Here is an 11069-nt window from a genome sequence, read left to right as displayed (position 1 = left end):
TGAAGCAGAGTAACAGGACAAGGCATATCTGGCACCCATCAAGAGCATTTGTAGCCCCTTTGTGTGACTTATGTCCCACAGTCAGTATATCAACATTAGCATTAACACTGCTCTTTTGCACCATTGGGAATGTGGAGTTGGAAGAGGGGGGGGGGATAAATGGAGATTGTTAAAGAAACCATCCCTAAAGAATTGGAGACGAGAGTGAACAGGGTCATCCAATTGTAGCACCTCCTAGTTTCTCATTATTAGATGCCTCTTGGTATTCATGTCAGGTCTCAGGATAATAATGAAGCATTTGGGGATAAAAATGCAGCCCATTAAACCCAGGCTGGAGGCCAAGATGGAGAAGATCTGCACAGCTACCATGTATTTCCCTTTGGTGCTCAGGTAAGTGGGGACAAAGGAGATCCAAACACTGCAGAAAACCAGCATGCTGAAAGTGATCCACTTGGCTTCGTTGAATGTCCCTGGGAGTTTTCTGGCTAAGAAAGCCACTATGAAGCAGATGATAGCCAGAAAGCCCATGTAGCCAAGGGCATTGTAGAACATGGCAACAGAGCCTTCATTACACTGTAGAATGATCTGACCTGGTTGGGAATGTAGGTCAGAGTCAGCAAATGGGGGGGCATTTCCCAGCCATATAAGGCAGATGCTCACCTGAACCCCAGAACAGGACAAGACAATTGAATTGGACAGACTCTTCCCCAGCCATTTTTTCATCCTGCTGCCTGGTTTTGTGGTCAGAAATGCCACCACCACCATGACAGTCTTGGCCAGTAAGGAAGACACGGCAACTGAGAAAACAATGCTAAAGGAGGTTTGTCGAAGAAGGCAGGTCACTGTGTTGGGGCAGCCAATGAATAGGAGAGAGGTCAAAAATGAAAGCAGGAGGGAGATCAAGAGAACGTAGGTGAGGTCCCGATTATTGGCTTTTACCAAGGAGGTTTCTCGGTACTTAATGAAGATTCCCAGAACAAAGGCAGTAGTTATGGATAAGGAAATGGCAAAGAGAGCCAGGATGAGACCCAAATTTTCTTTATAGGACAGGAAAGTTATAACCTTGGGGACACATTGATCTCTCTTCTTATTGGAATACTGATCATCTGGACACTTTTCACAATGGGCTGCATCTGAAAAATATTATCTAGCATGTAATTTTTTTCTGCAACTGTAGGATTATGACAAATGCAACTGAAGTCAATTACTACTACAATACATAAAACATATTTTTAAGTGTGATGGGCTGAGAGAGGGATTGGGAGAAATGGGGAACATGTTAGAACAGTGATGGCTAACCGTTCTGTCCTTGTGTGCTGAAAGCGCAATAGCGCGCATGCGTGTGCCAACACCCATAATGCAATGCACACATGACACCCCTCCCCATATGCCCCACCCCCGTGCATGTACACAAGCTCCTGTGTTCTGCTTTGGGCCTAGCAGGCCTCTCTGAAGCCTCCTGCAACCAAAAAGGGAGTCAGAGAGGAGCACTGCCTCCTGCACTCCCTCTGCCTCCACACATGCGTGATCCCTCCCCATGCATGCATGCATCACCCCCTGCCTCTCTGTGACATCACGGTATTAGCAAATTCTTCTCCTCTGTATTTGCTTAAGGCGTAATCTGGAATCTGAGAAAACATATTCGTGAAGGATAAAAGGACAAAGAGTAACAGTGAAGAAGTGTTTGGGATCATACAGCTGAAAATGAACTGAAGCATTATAGTGTAGTGCACCATTGTCTTTGGAATCCTACCAGAAACATCAGGTGGGTACAAATCTAGTACTTTGGCTTTAATTAACTTAATTGCTGTTGGGACACAGTTGCTTGCAAGTGGAAAGAAGTTGTTGAATGTATGGGGTGTGTGGATTGAAAGTTTATTAATTTCAATCATTCGTATTTAATTTAAGTCAAACCTATTTGTTTTCTTTACTCTATGTTTATTATTGTTTTGGCTCTTAGCACAACAAATATGGCTTGTGTGGAATCAAACAGATGACCCCAAAACCAATAATCAAGGCTCACTGCACTATCTATTTAACAATGGACACTGGAGGGTGGTCTCTTCCAAAAATATAGTGGGAGACACACTGCTGGAGAAAAAAAGCATATACTGATGCTAATGCATTTCATAAAGAAGGAAAAATGATGCATGCATACGTATTCAGAAGGAATAATGTAATAGATTCCAGGTTACTTCCTATCCTTATGGTATCTACAGAAAACAGTGGATTTAGTTAGAAGAAACATTTTCATCTAGTGACTCAGGAGTTGCTATGGGAATGAATCTATCTATCTATCTATCTATCTATCTATCTATCTATCTATCTATCTATCTATCTATCTATCTATCATCTATCTATAAATGGTACTATATCTGTGTGTTTATGTCTGTATGTATGTTCCAGCATAACTCTGGAATGCCTTGAGCAATTTCAACCAAACTTGGCACATAGATGGCTTACTCCCTGGAAACAAATACTGTGGGGAAAAGACACCCCTAACACCCTTCAGGGTGTGTGTTCTGTTAAGATACAGCCTGTTGTGCCTTAAAGTGGCTTCTACCGTACTGCCGTAAAATGGCTTCTACTGTACAGTGCAGTGGACTTGCTATGATAATGGCTTCACAGTACTCCACAAGGGGGCTCCCTCTGGTAAGGGAGAAAATCCAACATTAGAAATTACATTTGGTCTGGATATTTTCAACAAGGCTTTGATTATTTTTGAGGACAAAAGTATGGCTTTTGGGGGCACAGGGAAAACATTTGTAACTAATTTAATCGTTGCTGAAATCAAGGCTTTTCTTGTCTAATACAAGATTAGGATAAAAATATACCTGGGCAATACCGAGTTAGCAGCTAGTGTTCCAATAAAACTCTGTGAAGTCTCTGTGAGCTACAAGGACAAATTCCTTATGTTTCTATTTATCAATCCTATTCCTCTGATAAGTGATTTTTCCCATACCTCTGGCTGTAAAAGAACTTATGCTGAAACTCAGTTTTCCCACTAAGGTAAGCTATAACATGATGATGCAAACATGTCCAAGGAGTAATTCAATAGTTCTTCCCAGAGAGACCCAATATTAATTAGAAATAATCATTACTTCTTTTAAAGCTGCAAAACATTAGAGTGCCAAGCTTCAAAAGACGTCTTGCTGTTGCAACTATTATTGCATCTTGATAATAGTTGCCTTGAACTATGGGAGGGAGAGGCAGATAGAATACGAGCCAGATACCAAGACATTGGCATGAGAACCAAGGACATTTTAGTAGTTGTTTACAAAAGCCAAAAAGACTTTCCCATAACAATATCCGGAGACTGTATTGGACAATGTGACCTGAGCTAATTGGGGTGGTGGTGGAGGAAGAATTTGTACTTTAACTATAGGGGTTAGTGTGGAAAAGATCTAGATCTGGTTTTGCCCTCAAATGTGCAGAGATGATGTACTCAATAAAGTTTTGCAAGAAGAGATTGGACCATCTTTATTGTGTTTGCTTTGGTTGGGTTCATCAGTTGGAAACTTGACATTGAGATCAACTCTCACAATGCTTGACTTCTTTCCTGAAGCCAGACAAGAAGATAACAAGAGATTTAAGCTACCTATCAGGCCTGGAAGTCATCTTTTGCATTGGGCCTTCCAGCCTGCCACATTTAATGCTGTGGGGAAATGAGAGGGGAATTATATGGAATATGGGAGATATATAGTCAAAATAACACTCCTTTCTCAGAGAGTCAAGGACATCTTGCCCTGCACCTGGAGGAAGGTGGGACTGGAAGGCATCTCCAGTTGTGACAGGGCCTGATTGGGCCATGTGATGGACATGTGGGTGCTGGGTAGTTGCTTGGACTTTCTTTTGGGTGGGGGAAAACCTAGAAGCTTTCAGATTTGGGTTTTCCCAGATGTGCCAATATGACATCTCTAATAAAATGGAACTTTGAGGAACTTCAAGCCTCGGAGTCTTCTTTCGTTGGAACCCTGACATTAACCTGAATCTGAAAGTTTCCAGGGCTTCCCCATTTTTAATTTATTTTAATGGGCATATCATCATGCAACCTTGAGTGATGGTACCCAAGTATTGAAAAGTTTGGGGACTCGTTTAAGAAATGCAAATGTCATTGTTTTATGGAATTTTGCTAGAAATTGGCTCTAAAATTAGAAGGAAAGAAAACAGTTTTAGAAAATGTTGGCCAGAAAAACAAGATTGAATATTGATTGCACCCTCAATTTCACACACCCCCAGCTACCTACCTTCTTGTATAGAAAATGTTCCTTCCATACACAGAGAACAGTCATAGCAACAAATTGGTGCTCCCTCTCTTAAGAGCTTGGCATATCCTGGGTAACAACTTTCTGAACATCTAGAAGAAGGCATCATCTAAGCATTAAAAAACACCCAGTTATAGAATAGAATAGAATGGAATAGAATAGAAAAATAGAATAGAGTAACAGAGTTGGAAGGGACCTTGGAGGTCTTCTAGCCCAACCCCCTGCTTAGTCAGGAAACCCTACATCACTTCAGACAAATGGTTATCCAACATCATCTTTAAAACTTCCAGTGTTGGAGCATTCACAACTTCTGGAGGCCAGTTGTTCCACTGATTAATGGTTCTAACTGTCAGGAAATCTCTCCTCAGTTCTAAGTTGCTTCTCTCCTTGATTAGTTTCCACCCATTGCTTCATGTTCTACCCTCAGGTGCTTTGGAGAATAGCTTGACTCCCTCTTCTTTGTGGCAGCCCCTGAGTTAGAAGAGTTTATTTGAATGAACTGGTTTCTGGAAGCCAAGAGGTATATGGAACAAACTCAGCCATGGTATAGTAGCATGGCAGTTACTGATGGAGACCTCAATCCTCCTTTCTTTCTAATAGTTGGAGGTACCATCTGACATGAGCCTTTATGGAAAAGAACTCTGAACATGAATGAATGAAAGGAAAGGAATTCTCTTTATCAATTTATATTTGCAATCCTAAAACATATAGTTTACCTATAGGTTTCCCTTGTCCTAGACTCTAGGAGACAGGGCTTATCTCTGTTTCTTAGCCTAGAGCGCAAACATTGTCAATTGTGATCAAGTATCCAGCATGACTATACACAGGGTGCACAGAACGGTATTACACTCCCACTGAAGTGGTACCTAGTTATCTACTCATATTTGCATGCTTTCAAACCTGCTAGGTGCGCAGGAGTTGAGGCCAGTAACTGTACAGTAGTGGCCAAAATTATGGAAATCTTTTGGGAAAAGTGTATTTTCTAAAACTAGCTAATAACATCACTTTTTTTGGAGTAGTACCATAAAATTATATATCAATGGAAAGGTAATTTAATCAAAAACGTAAAGCAATAACTTTTATGAAGGATTTGCTATTCAAATAGCAGTTATAAAGAAGAAAATTGAAACGAGCTATACAAAAATTATCACCATAGAAAAAAACAAGATATACAAAAAAATATCACCATGCCAGTTGATACTTAGTTGGGGAACCTTTAGCATGAATTACGGCCTTACAACATCTTCCCATGGAGTGAACCAAGACTTTTAGTTCTGCAGCTGTTATAATGTGAAACCAAAATTGAATGATTGCTTCTATTAACTGGGTTTTATTGCTGGGTCGCTTCTGACTAAGAAGTTTCTTTAATCAGCTCCATAGATTTTCAATTGGGTTAAGGTCTGGGCTATTCCCAGGCCATTCCAGCAGTGGAATATGATTAGCTTGAAACTCCCAAAAAAGTGGTGTTATTAGCCATCAAACCTCACTTTTCCTAAAAGGTTTCCACAATTTTGGCCATTGCTCAAACTGGGGCTGAGCCTTTCCTGAAGCATACATTTTGCTTTATTGCCCCAAAGAGGCAACTAGACTTTCTGGTTTTTCTTTGAACATGTTTCGCTTCTCATCCAAGGAGATTCTTGGATGAGATGGTGGGGGATGCTGGAGAAGCTTCTTGTATGAGAAGCGAAACATCTTCAAAAGGAAAGCCAGAACGTCCAATTGCCTCTTGAAAAAGCACCTTTGGGACAACCATGACTGGGATGACTGAGAATCTTCAGCGATACTTTGCTCTATTCTTCATTCCAAAGGAAAGTAGTTGCATTGCAAAAGATGTTTCTCCTTAGGGGAGGCTCCCACTCCTTTCTTTAGCATGAACCCCCCCTGAATCTGGCTGAAAATGTCTCTGGATGTCTCTTCTAAAGTTGAACGTTGTATCATTGCATACAAATTCTTCTTCTTCTTCTTCTTCTTCTTCTTCTTCTTCTTCCTCCTCCTCCTCCTCCTGCTCCTCCTCCTCCCCTCCTCCTCCTCCTCCTCCTCCTCCTCCTCCTCCTCCTCCTCCTCCTGCCATTGTCAAGGTTCCAAGTAACACCCCCAAGTAACAGCCCCAACATGCCAGGGCCATCTTTAACTTTGGATCTTCAGGTCTGCCAGCCATATCTGTCATCGGACATTGGCGATCATGTTGGCGATCCTATTTTTTATCAGCAGCCGCATGAAAATGGGCTGCTGAGTTTTGTTCAAACCAGTCCCATGGATTTTGAAGCCATGATGTTCTTCTTCTGCCTGGACCTCATTGACTTTCCCTGGAGGATTAAGTGAAGGATGCCGTATTTTTCTGTGTGTCACATCGCATTGTCTGAAATATTCTTTCACTTTTTAATGGTTTTGATGATAATCCTTGGCTTTCCCAGGCGGCTTATTCACCCCCTCATTTCTGATTTTGTCAACCCAGTTTATATGTAACAGCCACCTGTAAATCCACATTTCAAATCCTTCTAGTCTCTTCAAGTCCAACAAAGATTGCACGCAAATTCCTTTTTTCAACTGCTCAAATTTCCCCCAACAGATTCTCAACTTGACATTTTCTCTCACACCATCCAGTGGATTACGCCTTTGAAACCTTGGGCTTTTAAAAAAATTCAAATTATCCCATGGGCTATGAATTATGACATTATCTTCCAATTTAATAATGCAGAATGTAGAGGACGTGACACTATTGATGGTACAACAGGTTCCAGCTTGTGACAAACTTCTGAAAAATCCTAAAAGATACATGATAACTAATGAATTGAAGGGACATGGTGGCTCAGTGGCTAAGATGCTGAGCTTGTCAATCAGAAAGGTTGACAGTTTGGCTGTTCGAATCCCTAGTGACGCATAATGGAGTGAGCTCCTGTTACTTGTCCCAGCTTCTGCCAACCTAGCAGTTCAAAAGCATGTAAAAATGGAAGTAGAAAAATAGGAACCACCTTTGGTGGGAAAGTAACAGTGCTCTGTGCACCTTTGGCATTTAGTCATGCTGGCCATATTACCATGGAGACATCTTTGGATAGCACTGGCTCTTCGGCTTTGAAACAGAGATGAGCACCATCCCCTAGAGTCGGGAATGACTAGCACGTAATTGTGAGGGGAACCTTTACCTTAACTAATGAATTACTAGGGCTTTAGATTCCTTTATCTGGAGGTTATCTTCATTGGTTTGGACGGGAATGATTTCTGAATAGTGGAGTTAAACAGGAGAGCAAAAATGAAGAAACATCAGCTACCTTGTTAAATGATGTTGGCCATTGGATGGCACCCTGATTGATAGAGACCTTGACTTCCGAGGAGGCTTCTCTTTCTACACTCCCAACTTTCACCCCAGCAGTCGACTTGTTGGGAAAAACTGTCCAGTGTATGATATCAAAGTCAGCAGCAGGAACTCCATTTTCATCCAAATAAACCCCATCCCTGGAAACATTGTGAAGTTGGAAGTTTCTCATGAATTGATGAAGCTGCAAATCAAAGAAAATCACACATACAGCTTGCAGATTCTTATTTCTGCCTTTATTCAATGTTTTATGGCTATTATTCTAGATTACAAGTGCTCTGAATAATTTAAACTCCTCAGCTCATAACTTGGGTTGAAAGGGGTTAATTGAGGATTTCATGGGAAGCTACTCTCCCTTTATTTTCAGGGAATAGAGATCTTTTTCAGATACTATGTGTCTTACAGTTTCTTAAAGGAACCACTAAGTTCTCCAACCAAGCCATAATTTATCATTTTCATTTTAACAAAATCCAAAATGACATAACCTGGAAAATTAAAGAATTTATTTCATCTCCAAGAATTTTGCTGTGAAATCATACTTTTTAATAGGGTTCCTGTTTGGGGACCAAATTTGGAGATATCTCTGTTTGTCTGTCTCTGTCTTTGCTGTGTCTGCTATGTCTGTCTATCTCTGTCTCTGTCCGTCTTTGTCTGTCTTTGTCTGTCTGTCTGTCTGTCTGTGTGGGTCTCTGTGTCTGCTGTCTCTGTCTGTCTCTGTCTCTGTTTCTGTTACTGTCTCTGTCCCTTTCCCTCTCTTTCATAGTCAGCAACTGATGTTTGGAATATCTCAACCCTCCCTACATCCAATTTCATGGAACTTTGAAAAAGAAGTCTTACCTGCCATGGCTGTACAATCTGGGGTGACTGATTGTTTCCAACATGCATACTCTTCTTGCTCATTTGGGAAGAAGAGACAGCATTGAAGACTGAGGCCACAGCTTGTGTTGCTTTGGAAATACTGGAGCCATCCTCAGACAGGACTCTTGCAACCACATCATGGGGTGGAAGTTCCTGGCTTACTTTTTCTGTGCATCTTTCCCAAACTTTCTTAGAAAGCACAGGCTTTGCATAGAAACATTGGAACACTTTCTTTCCAAACTGTTCGACAGTGAGGGCATATAAATTGTAGTTGTAATATTGTGTCCTTCTCTTTGTCTGGGTGAGAAAAGAAAACAAAGTATGTTTGTGTTGGAGATCAACCCCGTAGTAAAACATTCCTACACTTGTATCTGACAAAGCTGTTGCAAACCACACTTTCCCCCCAACAATGTTATTAAGTCTTTCAGTATGTTCTATTAGTCCTGATATCAGTGCTGTGGCCTGAAAATCCAATTGGCAAAGAATAATTTTGACTTGACTATTTATAAGAAGAAAGAGCATTTTTCTTCTTTCTTGCACAAATATTTTCCCGAAAAGTAAATCAGCATTCATTGTTGGGATAGTTTCTGAGACGACAATGCAAATCCCATTTTTTACAGCTAGAGTTTCCAAGCTTCTTTTAAAGTTTTCTCCTCTTTCATTGTCCTGAGAAAGGAGGCCGATCCACGTCCATCGGAAATGCAGGAGCAGCTGGACAATGGCTGAGTAAGGAGGTTCTTGTTTTGGGGTCATCCGGTAGAAAAAAGGAAAACGATGATTTTGCTCAGGAATGTGGCTGATAACACCATAGTTGATCTAAGATGAAAGAGAAGATATTGGTAGTTTGTTCTACTTTGAATTATTAAAATCAAATGTTTCAATGTAAGCATGAAAAATTTACAGCATGGAATTTAAATTCAATTTAGCTTCATACCTGTGGAATTTTGTAGAGGCCCAAGAAAGTAGAAATATGATCAAAGAGTTCGGAATCCATCTCTTCAAGAACTGCCAGCAGGTTCTTTTGTCTTCCACAACTGTAGTTTGGGACGTTCTCCTGCCCTGTAGATAGCAGGTCCATCATGGCCTCATAGGTTATCCTTGCATTGAAAAAAGTCTGATAGATGCTGTAGCCCAAGGTGATGTTGGGTAAGAGCTTTGGATTGTGGTTGATTTCATGAACAGCAAAGAGGAAGGACAGGATGTGGAAGAAGCTCGTCTTCATACTGCAACATAATAGATATCAAAAAGGTCATCATCTTCCATCTGGATTTGCTTCTTCAGTTTATGGAAATCTGTCTTAATGTAGCTTTATATTTCTATATCGTAATGTAGTAAATATTATCAGACACACAGCTATGTTTTAAAATTGATCCTTTTATTGGTTTTAAAGGATAAATTAAGAGAAGAGCAACTAGGATGATTAGGGGGCTGGAGGCTAAAACATATGATGAACAGTTGCAGGAACTGGGCATGGCTAGTCTAGTGAAGAGAAGGACTAGGGGAGACATGATAGCAGTCTTTCAGTATTTGAGGGGCTGCCACAGAGAGGAGAGGGTCAAGCTATTTTCCAAGGCACCTGAAGACCAGACAAGGAATAATGGATGGAAATTGATCAAGGAGAGATTCAACCTAGAAATAAGGAGAATTTTTCTGACAGTGAGAACAATCAATCAGGGGAACAGCTTTGCCTTCGGAAGTTGTGGGAGGTTCATCACTGGAAGATTTCAAGAAGAGATTGGACTGCCATCTATCATAAATGGTGTAGGGTCTCCTGCTTGGGAAGGTGCGGAGTTAGACTAGACAACCTACAAGGTCCTTTCCAGCTCTGTTAATCTGTTAGTAACACCATTGTTACATTAACCTGGCTTCCCCCTTGACTTTGCTTGTCAGAGGTTTGCAAAAGGGAATCACACAACCCCAGGACCCTGCAATGGCCATCAATATGAAACAGCTGCCAAGCATCTGGATTTTGATCACGTGGTCATGGGGATGCTGCAAAGGTCATAACTGTGAAAAATGGTGCTATGTCACTTTTTTCAGTGCCGTTGTAACTTCCAGCAGTCATTAAACAAACACTTGTAAGTCAAGGAGTATCTGTAATGACCTTCTTTTCTCAATGTAAGGAGCTGGGAAATGGAAATCATTCCTAAAAAAAGACTCTGCTGTGGGTAAAATTAACCCTCATTTTCTCAAATCTTGTACATATTGATAATTACCTTTTCAATTTGTGAGTCGGTGACTTGGAGAAATCATAAGGGTAATATACAGAAAATATTTTAGATGTTATTCCAGTGATCAGGTAGTCTCCGGGCTTGTAGTAGTGAAAGCCCTTATTTTCTTCTTTTGTCAGCTTCAAAGGACATTTCCTCAGCATCGTGGAACAAGGAAATTGGGACAGGAGAAGAAGCAAAAAGAGCTCCTTTTCCAGCAGCAACATTTGACATGTACGGATAGAGAACCTTCTTAGTTCCTCCCTCTCTCTCTTAAAAGAGCACAACTGTAATGAAGATGTTCCAGTTTGGCTCCAGATGTGGAAGAGGAACCTGGAATCTTACACTAGCACAACCCCAGCCTAATTCTACTAACTATGCCCTCTGCTCTCAGAAAGAGTAGGAGTAGTTTCAGATCATATG

The 11069-nt window shown here is 40.9% G+C and overlaps 1 protein-coding gene across 1 annotated transcript; it reads right to left on the bottom strand.

Moving 5' to 3' along the window:
* Window positions 1-234: 234 nt before the first annotated feature.
* On the bottom strand, window positions 235-10810 carry LOC116524091 (vomeronasal type-2 receptor 26-like). The gene is made up of 7 exons (XM_032239176.1): window positions 10653-10810; window positions 9371-9659; window positions 9055-9252; window positions 8416-8733; window positions 7535-7762; window positions 4248-4374; window positions 235-1133 (listed from the first exon to the last, which is right to left on the bottom strand). The coding sequence occupies exons 1-7, from the start codon at window positions 10808-10810 to the stop codon at window positions 235-237; spliced, it is 2217 nt and encodes a 738-aa protein (XP_032095067.1).
* Between the last annotated feature and the right edge of the window lie 259 nt (window positions 10811-11069).

This window comes from Thamnophis elegans, chromosome 2 (assembly GCF_009769535.1).
Source record: "Thamnophis elegans isolate rThaEle1 chromosome 2, rThaEle1.pri, whole genome shotgun sequence".
NCBI lineage: Eukaryota > Metazoa > Chordata > Lepidosauria > Squamata > Colubridae > Thamnophis > Thamnophis elegans.
Note: the sequence above shows the minus strand (reverse complement) of the source record. Positions and strands in the feature narration are given on the sequence as shown.

What these genes read in the sequence shown, in the direction of transcription:
- LOC116524091 (XM_032239176.1), bottom strand. Translation starts at nt 10,810, where the DNA reads ATGCTGAGGAAATGTCCTTTGAAGCTGACAAAAGAAGAAAATAAGGGC. An exon ending in CCGACTCACAAATTGAAAAG is followed by an intron (nt 9,660 to 10,652) that starts GTAATTATCAAT and finishes ATTATGTTGCAG; the next exon opens with TATGAAGACGAGCTTCTTCC. An exon ending in GCCTCTACAAAATTCCACAG is followed by an intron (nt 9,253 to 9,370) that starts GTATGAAGCTAA and finishes CTTTCATCTTAG; the next exon opens with ATCAACTATGGTGTTATCAG.